Source organism: Urocampus carinirostris, chromosome 12 (assembly GCF_059441175.1).
Source record: "Urocampus carinirostris isolate Australia breed hairy pipefish chromosome 12, RoL_Ucar_1.0, whole genome shotgun sequence".
NCBI classification, from domain to species: Eukaryota; Metazoa; Chordata; class Actinopteri; order Syngnathiformes; family Syngnathidae; genus Urocampus; species Urocampus carinirostris.
Window position 1 is genome coordinate 7,808,148 of NC_142360.1, and position 21,046 is coordinate 7,829,193.

Consider the following 21,046-nt stretch of genomic DNA (forward strand, 5'->3'; position numbering starts at 1 on the left):
CTTTTCAGAGTTAAGACGCAAGAAATTGAGTGACATCCACTCTTTTATCTCAATGAGGCAGGCCTCCAAATTTCCACAGTTTAGTGTGGCAGATTCCTCCAACGGAAGATATAGTTGAGTGTCGTCTGCATAGCAGTGGAAACTGATATTGTACTTGCGAATAATATCACCTAATGGAAGCATGTAAATGCTGAAAAGAAGGGGGCCAAGCACTGAACCCTGCGGAACACCACAGATAACACTAAAGGGCTCAGATGTTATTTCGCCATATTTAACGCAGTGCGTCCTATCTGAGAGGTAGGATCTGAATCATGAGAGGACGGTTCCTGAGAGACCAATCCATTTTTCCAACCGTTCTAGTAGGACATCGTGGTGCACTGTGTCAAAAGCAGCACTGAGATCCAGCAGCAGCAAAAGTGATGAAGCGCCAGAATCCATTGCCAGTAGGAGATCATTTGTTACCTTGATCAGAGCTGTCTCAGTAGAGTGGTAAGCCCTGAATCCTGATTGCATGATTCAAAAAGGTTATTCTCGGATATGAAATCATTCAGCTGCTGTGTCACTACTTTTTCAAGTACTTTAGAAAGGAAAGGTAGGTTTGACACAGGTCTATAATTACATAAGATTTCTGGATCAAGGTTGGGTCGTTTCAGTGTGGGTTTAATAACGGCGGACTTAAAAGCTGCTGGAACTACACCTGAGGAGAGTGATATGTTTATAATATTTAGAACTGAAGGTCCAAGGACGCCAAAAAGACCTTTAATAAGTGAACCTGGGAGCGGGTCGAACTGGCAAGTTGTCGGTTTGGCCGCATTCACCACCTGTTTGAGATCATCAAGTGACAGTTAACTAAAACTGGACAAATTCCCTGGACAGCCACCCTGTCGTGCATCTGTAGATTTCAGCCCTTTAATAAGTGTTGTATTAATAATGTCTTTTGAAATTTCTTCCTGTATGCATTGAATCTTCTTAGTAAAGAAGACCATTAAGTCATGAGCAGAGTGGGTCGAACTATCTGGGATAGTCTGTTGCCTTGTAAGCGATGCTACAGTGTCAAAAAGGACTTTGGGATTGTTCTTTTGTGACGCAATCACCTTCGAAAGGTAGGCCGATTTTGCAGAGGCAAGGGCCGCTTTATACTTTAACAAGCTGTCACACCAGGTTTGATGGAAAACCTCAAGCTTGGTAGCGCGCCATTTTCTTTCCAATTTCCTGCATTCTTGTTTAAGGGTTCTAGTTTCATCAGTAAACCAAGGCGTGCGTCTTTTAGGTCGTGATTTAAGCCTTATGGGCGCTATTGAATCCAGGACACTAGCCAGGGTAGTATTAAACTCATTCATGAGTGAGTCAATAGAGCCATTCTATGAAGGAAAGGACGCAACTGCTCCAGGAAGGAGTTCAAAGAGCTCAGAAACTGTGCCAGTGCGTCCGCTAAATCCTTCAGCTTTTTTAGCACTACATTTAGCTAGCACCTCAAATGTAACTAAATAATGATCCGAGATAACGGTAGTACACGGTAACACCATAATGTTTGAGGTTAAAACTCCTCGAGTCAGAACCAAGTCTAGCGTGTTTCCATCTTTATGGGTTGGCAAATCAACCTGTTGATTAAAACCAAATGCATCAATTAGAGACCGAAACGCAACAGTAAGTGAACTGAGTGGGGAGTTCATATGAATGTTAAAGTCCCACATAATTATAATTTTGTCTGCATAGGTTACTAGTTCAGACAAAAGTTCAGCAAATTCGTCTAAGAAAGTTGTGTATGGCCCAGGTGCGCGATAGTTATTACATAAATTGACAATAGAGAGGACCGCATAACAAGAGCCTCAAACGCCTTGTAATTATTAGAGTTTCGAGGAGTAAATTTGAGCGTTTTTTCAGAAATGAGCGTGACACCGCCACCCTTCTTAAACGTGCGTGCTACATGGCTACTCACGTAGTCTGGGGGAGAAGCATAATTTAGCGGTAAAAACTCATCCAGGCGTAACCAAGTTTCACAAAGACCGATACAGTTAAGTTTAGTTAAGTTTATAATCACAAATAATGTTATCAACAAGTAAAGCTTTAGGAGCAAACGATCTAATATTTAAAAGACCAAATTTTAGCATTGCTGAATCATTTGACTTAGCTGAAGTCTCTGTAGTCTTTGTCGAGATCGTCACAAGATGTCGCCGTTCGTCAGCGTTGAGTTTAAAGCGTCGGTTGTCCGGCGAGGAATGAATGGTGGAATTAGTCACATCTTCGCGTCCTTCTTGCTCCTTCGACTTCGCACGCTTCACACATTTACCCGCACGGCAACCACGCTTCTGTTTTCTGTCTCTACGGCGCCTGCGTCGTTGTTTCGAAGGAGTTGTTGTCCAGAGAGACGTTGGATTTCTTTGTAGCTCATTGGGGATCATAGGCGGTGTAAAAAGTGCCCGAAAAGTCGAAATTTAGACGCCCACCCAATCAAATAGTGTCCAAAAAAGAAAGCAAAAAAGACAAGAGAACGGTAGTAGATAGAAGATTTGCTGGAGAGCATCGAGCCGCAGCATCCATTGTATGCGTCGCCATCTTGAATCGGATCCGATTGCGACAGCGACTCGACTTTTTTTTCCGTCCCTTTCAGCGCCATCGCCTGCTACGAAAGATACACTTCCGTATTCGGATCACAATCCGATTGCAAGAGCAACTTGCTTCCCACCGGATCGTGGGCGCAGCCCTTGCTCTTTTTTTCAATAAAAATTGTGGTTAACGTTATGCAATTGGGTCCTGATTTCGTTCTGGTCGTGACAATATTAGTACCTTTTTTCCTTATTGTCGCTTGGCATTAGGGGTTAGAATTGGCGTTCTTTGGTCACCTAATGACTCGTAAAATTAAAAAATTGGGGGGAAAAAAGACAATAATGATTTTCATCATGTTTGTGTTCTTCGACTTCCATTGATCTATCCATTATCTGCACCGCTTATCCTCAGTAGGGTCACGGAGTTCTCATTTTTTTTTTCTTTGTTTATTCGGTATTATTGTAGCTCTTGATGGGTGGGTGGATCTCTTAACCACTAGGGTGGTAGGGGCAACATTTCCTGTGATGTATCATGGGTAAATACAGTCTGGTGGCACCTATCCTTCTTTAACAAATGTTTCCACCTGGTCTCAAACTGAGGACTTTACACGTGTCAGGCAAATGTGCTAACCACTGCACTAGTTATAATTACATGCAACTTGTGAATGAAAATAATAACTGACTGTCAGAACAGGAGGAGGACCCAGACGCGTAATGTTTACTCACAAGTTTATTGAGATATAGAGGAAAACAAATGCCAGCGATCCGGTGCTCGGTGGAAGAGGGAAGCAAGCCGCTCACTGGATCGGAGCGTGATGGGAATGCGAAAGTGAATCTCCCGGGGCGGGAGATCGTAGCGTGGTCAAGCGGAAAAACAAGTCGATAGCCGGAGCAGGGAATCAGAACCTTTTCGGTGGACAAAAACGGGTCGTTAGCCAGGACTGGAGATCAGAGCGTGGTCGGTGGTCAAAAACGGATCGTTAGCCAGAGCGAGAGATCAGAGCGTGGTCAGTGGTCAGAAACGGGTCGTTAGCCGGAGTGGGAGATCAGAGCATGGTCGATGGTCAAAAACAGGTCGTTAGCCGGGGCGAGAGATCAGAGCGTGGTCAAGAGGACAAAACGGGTCGATATCGGAGACAAACGGGGAATCAGGAACAGACGAGTGGTATACGGAAGAAAACGGGATTGACGGGAGCTAGAGTCAAAGTGCTTGCCTTGCGTATGCGGAGGTTCTCTGACAGACTGACAGGGAGTGACTGGCGTACTGGGTATAAATAGGAGGGGAATTAATCAGGCAACAAGCAACAGCTGGCACCAAACGAGCGGGCACAGGTGAGGGCAATGAGTAATAATGACTATTTTTTATTTTTGGGGGGAGAGTGCACCATAAAATGAGATGCCCTTTATAGTCTGGAAAATGTTATTTATTTTTTTTACTATATTTTTAGTTATGCTACAATATTTTCATTATTGTTTTTTAAGATTTTGTTGAATGAGAAAAATATCCTAAAAATGAGCACAATTACAGGTCATTTGCATTTGGATCATTTAAAAAACTTCAAATACATCAAAAAAAGCTGTTCTTCCATATGAAGCGCTTGGAATTATTTATTTTTTTTCTCCATGTTCTTGGAGTAATCACAATCAGTGCCCTGATTGGCGTGGCTGCTTTCATCTGAATCATTAATCTCTTGTAATGGCACATGATTGCGCCGCAGTGTTGTTTTTAACCCTGCCCCTGTACTTACTGACAAATGACTCTGCGAGGCAGCTTCTAAATTGTCTAAACGCAAACGGCCCAGCCAATGAGCTGGTCAAATGGAGTAGCAGGTGAATACAAAAGGGGGAAAAAGACTGAAACTGCAGTTTCAAAAGGAAACAGATTTTAAAACTTCCCCTTGCAAGGTCTATCCTGCCCTTAGAATACTGCTTGTTTTAACCCCTTCCTTATTTTTGATGATATTTCCAATTGTAGACTGGTTACGGCTATGCAACTTGGCGAGAGTCGTGATGTGTGTCCCTTCATTTTATTTCTTGATAATCAGAAGCTTCATTTCCTTGGTTAGCATGTCTTATGCTTCTCCCTTTTGCATCACTGCAAGCACCCATAGTGAATAAATACAGTACAATTCGATCTGCAACCTCAGTGGAAATGTTTAAATCTAAGCTTAAAACACTTCTATTCTATAGCATATGAATAACCTATATTTTATGTTAACAATATCTGTTTATTATTTGTTATTGAAACATCCATTGCAGCCTGGTAATCCTGGAAGGGGGATTACCTCACATGCAGTCCCTTCTCAAGGTTTCTTAATTTTCCTCATGTTGAGGTTTTTCCTTGCCCTCGTGTATGTTTTAAATCAGGGAATGGTGTCATGATAGTCCATGATTTGCAATATTCTGTGGTCTGTGCAGCCCTATGAGACTCTTTGTGAGTGTCACAAAAAACATGACTTGACTTGACTTACAAAAAAATGCAGGATTATATCACCGACTCACTTTAGTCTTTTACGAAGCACACAAGATTCTGAACTAAATTAAGGGATTGGCATTGTGGGTGGTTATTCAGCCTATAGCATTCCGGCATTTTCAGGATGCCATAACAAAAAATTTGACTTCTAACTGACAAAAGGTTTTGGTGAAGAACCCAATATATATTATTTACTACCTGGCAGTGGTGGCATAGCCTTATCTGCTAGCCTAAAATACTAGTGATGTTAAAGGTGAAGGTTTGTAGTTTGATGTGCACTTAAAAAGTCTAAAGTTAAACATTTTCTCTATTGAGCATGTGTTAACAATGCCCGAAAGAGTTCTAAGAGCCCCTATGTTTTATTTTCCATTGCGCCTATCTGCTTTCATCTTACTTTTATCCGGCCTGTTCTGGGCGGAACAAACCCCCAATACGATGAAAAAAGAAGAGTTTTTTAAGCGTGTGTAAGATATGCACACATATTATATGTTACTCTGCCGCCATCTCCTGGCTTAAAGTCATGATAGCAGCCTTAACGAATATACCGAAAAACTTCAGCCTGCAATCATGACTTTAAACCAGGAGATGGTTGCAAAGTAAGACATGTTTTGCTTTTGCTTTTTAGACACGCTCGAATAATCTCTTCTTTTTTAACCTTTTGAGGGGTTTGTTCCGCCCTGAACAGGCCTGATAAAAGTTGAATAAAGGCAAAAGGGCACAATGGAAAATAAAGCACAATGGCCCTTTTGACGCTGTTAGGAATTGTTAACAGCCTATTTGTGTTTAACTTTCAACTTTTTAAAGGCACCTGAAACTAAGCACCCCACCTTCAATTATTTTTTGTCCGTTAATACTTAAATAATTCCAAATTGTTTGTGTGTGCTTTTATGGTTAAGCATTTACCCAATCACCTTTCATCCATTACTTGTTGCCAGGCTCAAAAAACTAGCCGGATGCCTTCAAAAACGGTTCTGAAGGCCTGGTGGCTTAACACCAGCGTTGGTTTAGTCAATCAGATCCTGAGTTGGAGAGTCACTGCATGCTAATGGGCCTTAAGGAACGTTTCCAGTTTTACCCTAACTATGTTGTTTTTAATTAACCCCAACCCTAACCCTAACTTTGATTGGCAAGGGGCAGTAAAGGAAGTATAGCTCTAAATTTAATAAAAACCTATGCCAGAATTACACCAGAACAAGCTCAACTTTCAGCATTATCTTTTATGGCAATAGAAAAGAACTTTTTGATTGGACTGAAACGCTCTGAAAATCTGTACGACGCATTAATTAAAATCTCTTTGAGGAAAGAAAGAGGATGGATTATGTGCAAAGATAAATACAAATTCGGAGTGAGTAAAATGTATCTAAAGTCCTAAATTCATGAGGTAGTTATCTATGCTTTTTTTAGGTGTCGCAGCTGTAGCTGCAGTAAATGATGTATAGCAATAGAATAGTTATTGAGGGTTGGATTGATTCAAAAGTAACACTACTGAAGGCGTGTGAAATGTAAGGCCTGCCACTGAAACCAGGCAATAATAACAGAGTAATACCATAATACTCAAATTTTCAGATTTTTGTTTCGTTTTCACAAATGATTTAGGATCTAGTATCAGTAAGAGTGGGATGATTTACACCAAAAAAACACATGGAAGAGATGATGAAGGTGCTGTATCTGAGTCAGATCAGGAGGTTTCTCCCACTACTGATAAACATAGAAACCAGTACGATCTGTTTCAGGTGGGGGAGCAACAGCTACCCCCCAAAAAATAGCCTGAAGAGGGATGGGCACTACCAGGCTGCACTTGCCCAGAACACACCACAGGAAGTGGTGCCCCTACAACCCAGGAGGTTAAGGGATCTGCGAACCGTGAATGTCAAAATGATAGCCCTTCAGGTCAATCAGTGACAAAAAAAGTAGCTCCCAGGTTCAAAAAGGTTGGCAACACCTGATGAAAAAACAAACCCTTTGTAGAATGACGAGTACCAAGATTAAAAAAAGGTGTCATGGCATCTCCGGTCTGGCAGTAAATAAACTAAAATTGCTAAGCTTGCAAGGGGCCCATAGGTAAATCCCAACAGGAGTGAAGGTTTGACATGTGATGAGACACTGCGGCTTCCACAAACAAAGAATGCGTTTTATCTCGACTTTCTGCTCCGTCCAGATAAAGAGGCCGAACTTGCGACAATCCATAGTTTCATTCTCCTTCAAATGGTGTATAGATCTCTGCTCAAGGTCGAGGTGACAACGTGAAGGGAACTTGGCTGCCGTTTAAAGAAGGAGAAGCCAGATCTGTAAAGGGCGATGTCCTGTTTTGGTGCAATTGTTGTGCTCACACCTAGCGGTGTCATTTCGACAGATAGCTAACGTTTAATGAGTAAAAGAGCATTTAGATGTTTATTATTATTATAAACTTTATTAGACTGGAAAATATAGGACATAAGGTCCGTTTTTAGCCATAGTAGCATCATCACATTAGCTAACATAAAACAACTACCTTTTAAAAGTTTGTCTTTTTGAGGATATTAAATCCTTCACAAATCCAAGCAATTCCTCAACAAAATCAATGCTGTGCCACCCTTGAACATTAAATAAAACAGTAAATGTATATACAAATCAGTTTCCAGTACACAAACGAGCGGTTAGTTTGAAAAAATGCAGGCGGCTTTCTTGCCAGAGCTTCCTAAAGACCCTTGTCATGTGACCAGGCTAAACCAATCAACGTGTAGCAACAGAAGTTATGAAGGCCCATTTTTAAGATAGATTTCGATACATCAGCATCAACAAAAAACATCAAATAAACCAAAAACCTACAAAAAGCCGTTTCCAGGACACAAACTAGCAGTCAGCTTTACAAAATGTAGAAGGCTTTGCTTCTAGCACTTCCTGATTACTTGTGTCAACCAGTTAACCATTATCAAAGAGGTCCATTGTTATAGCTATATTAGCATCAATATGTTAGCTAACACAAAAAAACTACCATTTCAACTACCTTTAAAAATCTTTAAAGGCCGATCAAAATGGTATATCATTTTGTTTATTACTTTTTTTTATTCAAACCAATAATTTGAATATAATATTTTGGGGGGATTATTCAGAGGGGATTTCCACTTCAGGTTAAAAAGTTAGTATATAATCCACCAAATATTTGCTAAATTTAATAATGAAGCAATTTTCTTTGGAAATTGTCTGATAAAAAGTTGCGAATCGTGCTCACTTTTGATTGACTCTAATGTATTTGGAATTGATGCGACCAAAGACACCTTGAAGATTATTTAAAACTTGACTTTGTGGATTTCATGGTAATGGGATCTTATCGTTCATGAATCATCTTGAGTCTTATGGAGCCTGTCAAGGTTTCAATGACGAAGCCTCCTTGGAAGAATAGAAGCAGTAGGAATACAGTATATATATATATATATATATATATATATATATATATACATATTTCAGGGGTGTCAAACTAATTTTAACTCGGGGGCCACACGATAGAAAAAAACCTTCTCTCAAGGGACTATTAGATTAGAGAGAAAGAAAAAGAGAGAGAAAAAAGAAGAGAAAGAGAGGGAGAGAAAAAAGAGAGGGTGGGACAAAGAAATGGGGAAAGGGAGAAAGAGAGAGATAGAGAATGGGAGAAACAAACCAGATAAAAATAAATAGTGAGAGAGGGGGAAGGAAAGAGAGAGAAAGAAAGAAATCCTAAGAGAAAACAAAAGAGAGAAAGAGAAGGAGAGAAAAGAGAAGGAGAGAAAGACAGAAGGGGAGAAATAGAGAAGGGGAAAGCAAAAGAGAGAGGGATAAAAAAAAAGAAAAAATGAAGAGAGAGCAAAAGATGGTAAAAACACATGAAGAAAGAGACAAAGAGGAACAAAGAAAGAGAGACAGAGAGAGACAGAGAGAGAGACAGAGAGAGAGAGAGAGAGAGAGAGAGAGACAGAGAGAGAGACAGAGAGACAGAGAGACAGAGACAGAGAGACAGAGAGACAGAGAGACAGCGTTTGTGAGAGGCACCTGGCTTTGGCAACATCAAGTGGACATATTTCAATCTGCAGCTCGTTTTTCTCTTGCGCTTCCCTCAGCATTGTCTCGCAGGCCAGGTTCAATCCTTTAACGGGTCTGATCCGGCCCGTGGTCCACCTGTCTGACACCCCTGATACAGTATGTATTGTATTATTTCTTATATTTTTAGCTCTAATTTTTGGTTGCACTCCACAATAGAGTGACATCTAGAGGTCAAATCAAACAAACTGTCCTTCTAAATTAAATACAATTGTATTCACCAGTTAGCAAATCAAAACAAGAAACCGTCTTGCTTGCATGTGTATTGTTTCTTTCAGGTCCTGTTTACATGGGTGTGGTCCACATCGCGGTCTAACCGCTCGAAACCGAAAGGCCGCTGGCGGTGGAGCACGGGCACAAGTTTTTTGGATGCCTTGCGGGTTTGTCGGGGGGTCGGCAGAGGTGAAGCGAGGTTGGTTCTTCTTCAGTTGTGAAGATTGTTTCTGAGGCTGCTCTCTGAAGTGCTGCTGGTCTCCTTGGAAGCCATCTCCCCGGAAACACACGGGCCATATCGACAAAGGAGCTTGGCCATGGCTTTCCTCATCTCCCTGCAGCCTAGGGCATAGATAACTGGGTTGACGGCCAAATTGGAGACAGCCAGGGAAATGAAAGAAATCAGCTCTGACAAGTGGCGAGCACCGCCGGGACGTGCAGAAGTCTACCAGCAACAGCAGGAAGAGCGGCCCCCAGCAGAGGAGGAAACCCTCCACGTTGGTGATCACAGTTTTCAGCAGGGAGCGCTGGCAGCAGCGCGGCAGATGCGAGAAACCACAGCCGCCAAAACCAAGGAATTCTCCAGGATGATGAGGATGCTTACTGTCAGGTTTTCAATGTAAATCTCTTTTCTGTCTCAAGGTAATTAGCTTGTTTTTATATTACTAAAACAAACACACATATAAAGTAACGTTTCAACAATGAGTGTAATTATATCTATATCTATATCTTCCAATATCTGTGGAAATTTGGAGGCCTGCCTCATTGAGATAAAAGAGTGGATGTCACTCAATTTCTTGCGTCTTAACTCTGAAAAGACCGAAATGTTAGTCATTGGTCCATCTAAATGCCGTGACTTATTCTCAAAAACTGCTGTGAACATTGACAAATGTCACATCACACAGAGTGACTCAGTTAAAAATTTAGGTGTCATATTTGACCCTGATCTATCCTTTGAAATGGATGTAAAGAAAATTACTAGAACCGCTTTCTTCCATCTTCGTAACATTGCTAAAATCCGTTCAATACTGTCTCAGTCTGATGCGGAAATTATAATTCATGCATTTGTTACCTCCCGTCTCGATTACTGTAATGCACTACTCTCTGGTCTCCCGAAGTCTAGAATCAAGTCTCTTCAGCTGGTACAAAATGCCGCAGCGAGGCTTTTAACTAGGACAAAAAAGTACGATCACATAACACCGATTTTGGCCAACCTGCATTGGCTCCCAGTTAGCCATAGATGTGATTTCAAGGTTCTCTTAGTATTATACAAAATCATACATGGACTTTCTCCCTCTTATCTTTCAGATCTGATTTGCCCCTGTGTCCCGGTCCGAAGCCTACGATCTGAGAGTGCCGGTCTTCTGGTGATCCCAAGAGCAAAGAAGTGTTCTGCTGGTTCGAGAGCGTTCTCCATCCGGGCACCGGTGCTGTGGAATGCTCTTCCCCCTGAGATCCGATCTGCAACCTCAGTGGAAATGTTTAAATCTAAACTTAAAACTCACTCCTACTCTATAGCATATGAATAACCTACTCTTCTCGTCGGCTGAAAAATGGTCTGTGTAATATAGTGTAATAATCTGTGAAGCCCTTTGAGACTCTTCGTGATTTAGGGCTATACAAATAAAAATGACTTGACCTGACTTGACTTGATATCTCTTGTACTTTTATCAATCTTGGATTCTTTTATTTTGAAATCGTGTTCTTGTCTGTACTGATTCCTCTGACGTTAATAAACAATCCCTCTCTCTGTTCGGGACCTCAGCCAAGAAGGGCGTGAGTTCTTTGCTCCCACCATCATGTCGAATTAAACTATATACATGTATTTTATCTGTGCAAATATAGCCACTAAATAGTTTTAATAATGTCTATCCCTGACAAAATGGTGTTGATTACCGGTTTGTTCCGCGTTTTTGTTCGATTCTACTGGATTGGGATGAAAGCACATGGGACCACACGGTTAGCATACCGAGGTTAGCATCCAAAATGCTTTGGAATCGAGTAGGAACGGGCTTCAACGAACCAGAGTGGTGTACTTGCTAAGGTAAAATGCATGTATTTAAAATATAAATTTGGAATAATTTTAAGAAGAAGCCATTTTGTAATGAAATAATCCGGGTTTGGGACGTTGTGAAGCTGGAGCGCGCTAAATAGCATCTAATGCAACTAAATTCCTAGGTACAAAGAAATACTCTACAATCTAAGAGAATGCCAGTTGAATTAGGGTACATTCTGTTATTCAAACTATATTTTTAGTTTGTAACGGTTAAGATGTATGAGATGGGTAAATTACGTTATGTAAGTACGGAATAACTTACAGGAGCTCACAAGCCCAAAAAATGCACGTTCCTGTTCAGTTAAAATGCTGTGGAGAAATATTATAAAAAAGGGCGGCGGCGTCCTCAATTAATTAAATTAATTGTTAAGGTCCGTGGGTTGCGGTGTTCCCCCTGACGAAAATTGTGTAGAAAAAACATTCAAAACTCAGTAATTGTAAACTATATGGCTTCAAGGTGCACCGTCTAAAACTATCTAAATTAAGCGAATTTTTGTGGGCCCTCTGTCTGTATATGTTTGTTCAATGTTGTGAAATGTCTGTTTGATCTATCGTATATTCTCTTCTTTTCTTGTCTAATGTTTGTCTTGCGCTGGCTTTTAATCGGCCCACGTAACTGAAAAGAAAAAAAATAGGAAAGAATCGAAGCAAAAGTGCTGCAAACGAGAGAGCGCGCGCAATTTAAAAAAGAAAAAAAAGGAAAAAGCGACGAGAGAAACGTTTTTTTTAAGAGTAAAACCGTTTAAAATGTTGTTTTTGGGTGGAACCGAGAGCACATCTCGTTAGGAATCAAAAACGTTCGTTTTTTGGGAAATCGGCGTTTGACGCTAAGGGTGTGCAACATAACGTCCGAGGGCCTACGGGGTTCTAAAAAATATTTTTTTTCGGTCCCATTTTTTTTTTTTTTTTTTTCAATTGGAAAACGATAAATTTAGGAGTGGAAATTTTAGAAAACTTATGTTTTAGTTATTTTAGATGCGTTAAATGAAGTTAATGCCTGAATAACACTTACTAAAGATACAATAACAAAAATAAAGATAGAATATTCCGGTTTTCAGTTCAAAATTAGAAAATTAAGGGCTGTAAAGACGGGGGAAAATCAAATTGAGCGAATTGGAATGGATTAATTTGAGATAAAAGGATTTTTGTACAAAATTATTGAAAAAGAGCGAATAAATACTTTATTTTCAATGGATATGAAGGGAAAAATTCATTGAGTGGAATAAAAATGATAAAATGACTCGTTGTAGATCAATACACGTCATTTTTACATTTAAACTGGTAAGCTAAAAAGTGTTAGAAGGTGCAGAAGGAAAGTGTTATGTTGGGAATGGATTGTTGGCAAAGCATGTAAGGAAGTTACAAATACAGAAAGGTGAGAGTTGGTAGAAGGAAGTAAAAAGGGGAAAAGAAAGTAAATCACTAAGGAGAAGAGCAAGGAGAATACAAGGAAGAAATGTAAAAGGGAAAAGTTAATTAAATGAAAAATAATTCGCTGAAAATTGGATATGAAAAACTTGAGACAAAAGTATGAAAAACAACACATTAGTGTTTTGGGAGTTCCTCATGGTCTTGAAAAGCACTATATAAATGCAAACCATTTATAATAGATTAGAATATACCTTTATTGACATAGTTACAAAATGGGTTAACATATTGTGACTGACAATGAAATTTGCCATGACAATCCATCTTCAAAGTGAGGTAAAGGAACAGAGAAGATAAGGTTATAACTATAATTAATACAATATTCACACAAAAATATTTGCATGTAAGAGGTTACATACAGTTGAGGTTTGTGTAATATGCATTTGGTGAATAGTCATCGTATTACAAAAAAGTTGTCAGCATTGTGCAAAACATGTGACAGTATTTTTATAGATAAGCTATAAAAATAAGAGAATTATTTGAAGGATGAAAATCTAATTGAAGACAAATGAACATAGACATAACATATTGTTTTGCTTTAGAACAAGATATGAGAGAAAATGCAAAGTATTACAATAATATAAATTCGACTACGAAAATACTATACAAACACTACACTATTTTGTTGCCATAATGGGAAATATTATAGACTACAGAAATATTGTTAGGGAACTATCGTGAAAACACTACAAAGGAATGATTTTACAGCAAAAGTCTTGCACTAACGATGTTTTTGAGTTTTAGAATTTTGGTTCTTGTCTCATTTGGACTCAACAACCCGCTGAGGAGAAAATGGAAGAACGGTGAGGGAAAAGTAGCACTAATAACGATGATGAAGATATTACATGGGATGAACAATGGTAAGTGAAAAACCAATTTTGATTGTATTAAAGGAATATGTCAACAATAAGGGCGTTACAGGTGAGATGCAGAAAAGTTTTGTGTTCATATTCGGCAGGTATGAACCATAACCATGATAGGTAAATCTCATCAGCTACACCGCTTTTCCTCAGTGGGATAGCAGGAATGCTGGAGTCCATCACAGCGATCATCGAGCAGCGATTGGAGGACACCCTGAACTGGTTGCAAGCCAATTGCAGGGCACACAAAGATAGATAATTCACTAGCTCATTCACACATAGGGACAATTTGGACCAGCCAGTCCACCTGAAATGCATGTTTTTGAAAGAGGTAAGTAAACCGGATAGCCGGAGGAGACTAACGTAAACAATGGGAGCATGCAGGCTCCGCACAGGAGCCCTGTGGCTGGCTTTGATCACACACACCTGTTCCCAGGTCCTTAGTAAGGCCGCACACGTGCTGGCCACTGCGCCACCGTGCTGCACACACATATATAATATATATATATATATATATATATATATATATATATATATATATATACCGTATTTTCCGCACTATAAGGCGCACCTAAAAGTCTTATTTTTTTTCAAAAGCTGACCATGCGCCTTATAACACAGTGAGCCTTATATATGGCTCAATAATAAATTCGCAAGGTCTCGCAACTACGAGAAACAGCCGCCGACTCCATTTTTCGCGCTGTGCATACTGGGAAATATTAAACGATTGGTAGTTGCCGGGGCTCGTGTTGTATTTGTTTACTAAGTGGCAAAATGGCTACCCCATTAAACTGCTTAATTCATATTCAACAAATACAGTATTTGTCTGAATCCAGGGTTATGACTGGTGAAGATGTAAAGCACAATTTACCTTAAACAAACGCAGAATTATTCAGAATGTCACGTTTGAGAGAGAGAGAGAGCGAGAGAGAGAGAGAGAGCGAGATTCTCTTTCATACGTGAATTTGTATAAGAAAATGGCTCCTGTTAAGAGACACGCGTACAACGCCGAGTTTAAACTCAAAGCGATCAGTCACGCAGCACAACACGGCAATAGAGCGGCAGCGAGAGAGTTAAACTTAAATGAATCGATGGTACGGAAGTGGAGAAAGGATGAAGATAAGCTCCGCCAAGTAAGGAAAACTCAACAAAGTTTCCGTGGCAATAAAGCAAGATGGCCAGAGTTAGAGGAGACACTTGAACAGTGGGTTGTTCAACAAAGAGCGGCAAGCAGAAGTGTCAGTACGATAACTATACGTATGAAGGCAACAGCGCTGGCACAAAAACACCGGACGTGTTGGATGGCCCATTCACTGAGATATGGTCAATTCGAACACAGCAGAAGAAGAATTCGAGGGATTCGTCGATGAGGAGCTTATAGAGTGATCTTTGTTTTTCTTTTGTGTGTTTACGTTTTACATTTTACAGTTATTATGTTATTGCTTTGCACTCGTTGTTTTTGCACATTACGAGTGTCACTTTATTGCGATTGCACTAACGTTTCATTTAAAATAACAGTATCAGACGTTTTTTTCTTTGCGTGTTGACTAAATGGACAAAAAATAAAATGATATGTCGATGTTGTTCAAAGATGTCAAAGATGTGTCACGAAAATGCTTTACCTCAGAGAAAATAATAAAACGGCTGTTTATTTATTTTGGGAGTGAATGGAGTTGTGGAAAGCTTGTTTGTTAATAAAGTTTGACCTTTTTGAATATTTTGTTGACATTCCCTTGAGCGTGGCAACATCTAGAGGTTGCATAAAGTAACTACATTCTCTACTGTAGTCAAGTCGTCACATTTATTTACCGTAAATAGCCCTTAATCCCAAAAATGTCTCGAAGGACTGCACAGGATTACAATTACAAAATTGCACAATTACCTGATCTTAAACCAGCATGCATTTATAGCGCCTTATAATGGGGTGCGTCTTATGTATGGCATAAGTTTTAAAATATATCATTCATTGAAGGTGCGCCTTATAACATGGTGCGCCATATAGTGCGGAAAATACGGTATATATTTATATATTATATATATATGAAACAATTTTAAAACTGAACTATCAATAATGTTAATATGATAGGGATTTTGAATTCCGTGTACGAGCTTGCTAAAAGATTTATAGATCTTGGCAGCGATCTGTGAACCCCTGAAGTTTAGTGATACAAAGATCAAAGTTATGAATCGGTGACAAATATAGTAGATATCTGAGTAGTCATTCAGTTTTGATCATCGAATTATTAATTTATTTTCTGCATTTGTTGATGGTAATTGCGAATAACAGGCTTGTCTTTTTTCCATTTTTCTACTTTCTGTACTTCCTTCTTTCCTTAACATCTTAGTACAACATAATTCGTGATATCAATCATCAAAGCAAATGAGCCGTTTAAAAGCAAGCTCTCTTTGATGAATTGGACAAGGAAAAAGCTGCTTGTCTAATAAAAAGACTGACCTCCGCTCGACAAGAATTACCAACAACAATGACGTAATCTCGAAGCGACGAGATCTCATTAGCTAAGATCGGCGTGCAGAAAAATAAAAACTCATACAGCAAAACCAAAATAACGATAAGGCTTGTAATGCGTTAAATCTTTGTTAAAGAGTAACTAAATGATAATGACAACTTAAAGGGAAACCGAACTAATCATTTCTTGTTGAATATGCGAATAGCAAAAGGGTAATAACTTTAAGACATGTAGTTTTGCTCCTGATAAAGCAGGGACGAAAAAAGCAATCAAGATGACTGGAAACCGTCCATAATTTTAGTGTCCATCTTCTCGTTCGTAAATGGACAAATTCAAAAGAGGCGTAATACGTAAAAAGATTATTTCCTTAGTTGTTCTCGTATTCAATAATAGATAGTGCAGGTCATTTGAACCATTTCAAAAAATCAAAATTTTGAAAGAAATTTGAAAATGACGACAAATTAACACAAAAAGAATTCGAGACTAGAAATCATGAATAACGTAGCTGAAGCTATTTCAGTCACTGAATGATTTTTTTTCTTTTAAACAGGAAAAAAAGAAACAAGTATTAATAGTCGGACCAGATCATGTTAATTTGTATAGCCTTAATCACAAGGGATCTCGAAAGGATGCTTAAAACAAAGACTAATGCGTTGAAACAAAGATTGTTGCGCGGGATAAAGATTATGAAAATAAAATAAATACGACTCAACAAGATAATTCATAAGTGACAAGTATGTATTGCTTTATATTGAATCAATATCATTTTTTGAGATTTTTCTTTTAGATCTTTTGAGATTTTTGATGTTTAGATAGTGTGAGGGTTTGGAATTTTAGCCCAAAGGACAATTGATTACACACTGAATTTTTTAGAATGAGTGTTACGATTGACAAATGATAAACAAATATGTAACAAATACTGACTTATGGTTTGGTTAAGTTAAAAGGAAACGGTGCCTATGGAAGAGCATTTTTAGAAGACAATGAGAAACTGATCAATCTTGAAGAGGATCATAGGAAATAAAAGTAATGGATTAGTTGATTTCGAGACATATCATGCTAATTTAAAAATAATTGCACGGGAAATAAATGGATAGAAATTGATTAAACTAAGATAATGTCTACTAGTACTTGAATTTAGAGAAAAATTTAAGACATTGAATAATCCGGTTAATTTACTAAAAATCCCAGTACGAAAGCACATAAATTAACGAGACTCTTAAGTGCCAGTGAATTCCACAAAAAGACTCTTTCTTTTCTTTTTGAAAGTCAATGCACTCTCCAAAGGACATATCAATCTGTCAAAAAGAGGTCATGGACAAAAAATATTTGCTGAAAGGGAAACTGCTTTCTCAAAAACAATTGAGAACAAACACATCAGTCATCCATTATCTGCGCCGCTTAACAACAGCGAGGCCAAGGGAGTGATGGAGCACATCCCAGCTGCGCTCATCAACAACGAGATCAAGGGGGTGACGGAGCACATCCCAGCTGCTTTTCAGACAGCTAACAGGAGATTCCTGCATTTGTTGCCAGTGGAACTGACAAAAAAGACAATAATGTCATTTTGTGTTTGACATGGACACATTTTGAAAGTATTTTTGATGGGCCAAAAGCAACATTCAAATGGTGAATGTAATGTGGAATAAGCAAATCAAAGACTGAAAGACAACAACATTCAAGAATATGTCTGCTTGAAGTTATATAGAGTCTTGTTAATACAAAGTGTAAATGTATTTGAGGAAGATTGATAAATTCATCTTGCAAATTTATAAATGCTGTCTTATTTCACTCGTATTCATAGATAGTGAACTTAGGTTTTAACTCAGGGGGGAAGTTTTGAGACATTCAGTAAAATAAAAGTTAAAACCTAGTTTTGTCCGCAATTGATGAAAAATAAATCCATATAACTTTTTGGAGATTCAAATTACAAAATTTGGACGGATAGAAAAATATTACACAAAAGAAATGTTGTAACATAACAAAATTACAATGTTTGTCAAATTGATTAACAAAAATCAAGTAAAATAGCCATTTACCATTAGAAAATCGCCCACAACGAGAACATTTTTGGATGGTATTTTTCATTTTTGGCAAAAGCATTCACTTTGAGCGTGAATTACCCGCTTTCTTTGCAAAATACTGTTATTTTGAACAAATTTACTTACTGAAAAGATAATATATAGGTTATGATTTTTATAAAAGGCAAAACAAAGAGTGAATCATAACAATAAAAACGTGTTTTCTTGGGCTAAATTGATAATTTAACAATCTACCCTGGTCATCTGCCTCGAGGGGAATGGCCAGCAGCAAAATAACACATTGAAACTCAAAAGAAAATGCAAATAAAAAGTGCATACAAATTTTTTTCCGAATATGATCAATCTACAAAAGAGAAAACACTCAATCACTCAAATCAGGGTAAATGATTTTGACAAGGATAATGGTTAAACTGATTCAGTGACTAGATTTAGTGAAAAAGCAAAATTTGAAATTTAGAACTAACAATTTAAAAAATAAATTGTTTATCTTCGAGTTGGGATAGAATGCTCAAAATGGATATGGCCACTTATAGTGGGGATTTTGCTTTTCACTTATAATAAATATAAAGACACATTAAGAAAACATACGAATCTATAAATGAATTTTTTTTATTTGTTTTGAGCCACGAAAGTGTCTCAACAGGGGGAAGGATTAGGCATAGCATAAGCTATTAAAAAAAAATGTTAAGTGTATTCTTTTTTCCATCTATAGCTTTCCCTGAATATTCAGTTCTATGGTATTGATTTATGCTTATCTCATCCACACAGGAGATAGTGACCCCTGCTGACCAGTCAGTCCTTTCGCCATCAGCTGTGTCTCCTACACACGTCCGCATCGAGGCCGTTATCATCTCAGCTGCCACACGAATTTCCAACATCACGCCAGGGGGCGTGGGGATCCTAACGGTGGCCATGCTCATGAAAAACGGCATCAAAGCCGCCAATAATGCCCTAATCTATTCTCCCGGAAGAATAGGTATCGGACTCTACAATGATATCTAGAGAAATGGTGGTCATAAAAGTACCAAAATAAGACTCCAAAAACAGTGGGAAGAAAGGAGTTTGGTTCAATTTCTGCTATTGTTTTGTTGAAAACTTTGGACTTTACGGACCGCTTTGCTACATTGGTATCAGCTACCACACATCACACAATTTCATTGATAATAACCAGATATTCCACAAGTCTCACATACTTACTAATCGGACCCCACAACTATAAACATAGTTACTGGGTAATCAAAATTAACACTGATTAATTGATTGATTCTTTGAAATTTTTATTTATTCTCTAACAAATACTTGCTAGGTCAAAAAACTTGACAATTGAGCTAACATAAGAGAAAGGTTTTTTTCACATGAATCAGATCATAGAATGAACGTATTATAAGAAAATATATCTTATCAAGGTTTTTCTGATGCGTTTCAACATTAGGTCTCAAACTTAATGAAGGAACAATCAGGGTAACAGGCGATATAATGTTTGTGATTTTGGGTTTTATTCCTAAGGTAAGACATCCACACATCTTATCGATGCAGGTTGTCATATTGCTATAATTTAAAACAATATTTTTCTCAAGAAGGGTTTTGGAGGTTTGTTTATGCATACATTTTTTTGATAGATTGGCACTATGCATTCTAACCTCTTGCCTAACTAGTGATGCTACAGTTTCGAAAATGATTTTGGGGATCTTTTCATTCTGTTTATCTTAATTCTCGCGGTCTCCATCAATGACCTTAGAGTTAACGATTGCTTAACTGGAGATTTTTCTTCACTTTTGAACTTTTTCTCCTTTTTGTTTTTGTTCGTTTTAGTTGTCCAATTTTTGTATGTTTTTGTCCGTTTTTGTTTTATCCTGTTTTTCCAGCAAGAGACATTCCTTGGAGGAGAGAAAGTTTTTTTCCTTTTTTTGAAGGTTTTTTGCTTCTCCGTGTGATTACCAATCTATTTTTTTTAAATTCTTCGAGATTAACAATGGGGGGGAAATGTCAGGTTTTCAATGTAAATCTCTTGATTTTCTGTCTCAAGGTAATTAGCTTGTTTTTATATTACTAAATATAAAAACAATGTTTCTCATACAAACACACACATAAAGTAACGTTTCAATAATGAATGTAATTATATCTCTTGTACTTTTATCAATCTTGTATTCTTTTTTTTTTTAAATCGTGTTCTTGTCTGTACTGATTCCTCTGACGTTAATAAACAATCCCACTCTCTGTTCGGGACCTCAGCCAAGAAGGGCGTGAGTTCTTTGCTCCCACCATCATGTCGAATTAAACTTTATACATGTATTTTATCTGTGCAAATATAGCCACTAAATAGTTTTAATAATGTCTATCCCTGACACTTACACACAGGAAGATGACGACGGTGGTGCTGATATGGATGGGCGAGTTTGAAATGAAACGGTTCTTCAGACTGCCTGCGTGGTTGTAATGGAGGAGGATAACTGGGTTGATTTCGGAGGAGTTGGCAAAGACAATATTACTGGATAGAGGATACGAGGTTATGCAGGAGGACGATGATGAGAAGAAAGCGAAGATATCCATGGTTTCTCCTTAGAAGGAAGACCTGGGTGATCTGCCCTGTAATAAATGTGGAACAACAGGCTATGATCCTCTTCAAACCAATAGACAACACGCACCCGATAAGACAAATCAGAAATGTGTTTACTGCAAGAAGCTAGAAAACAGAGAAGTTCATAAAGATCACTGATGAAAACGATTTAGCAATGAGTTTTCTTTGAACTTATATAAATGCGATGAAGGAGTAGGAGGACATAGAGAACTAGACAATTCCCGCGGCAATTGTAAGAGTTGTGATTGATCTGGAAGATGATCCCGGGATAAAACATAAAGTTATTAACTGGGAAAGCTGTATTTGTAAATTTTTACTTGGTTCTGTGG

At 38.3% G+C, this 21,046-nt stretch overlaps 1 protein-coding gene across 1 annotated transcript; it reads right to left on the reverse strand.

Moving 5' to 3' along the window:
* Positions 1–9,346: 9,346 nt before the first annotated feature.
* Positions 9,347–20,689, reverse strand: s1pr4 (sphingosine-1-phosphate receptor 4). Its single transcript, XM_088350185.1, is given in 4 exon segments — positions 9,347–9,682; positions 9,684–9,839; positions 9,842–9,910; positions 20,492–20,689. Coding segments are annotated over 4 exon segments (759 nt in total).
* Positions 20,690–21,046: the final 357 nt, after the last annotated feature.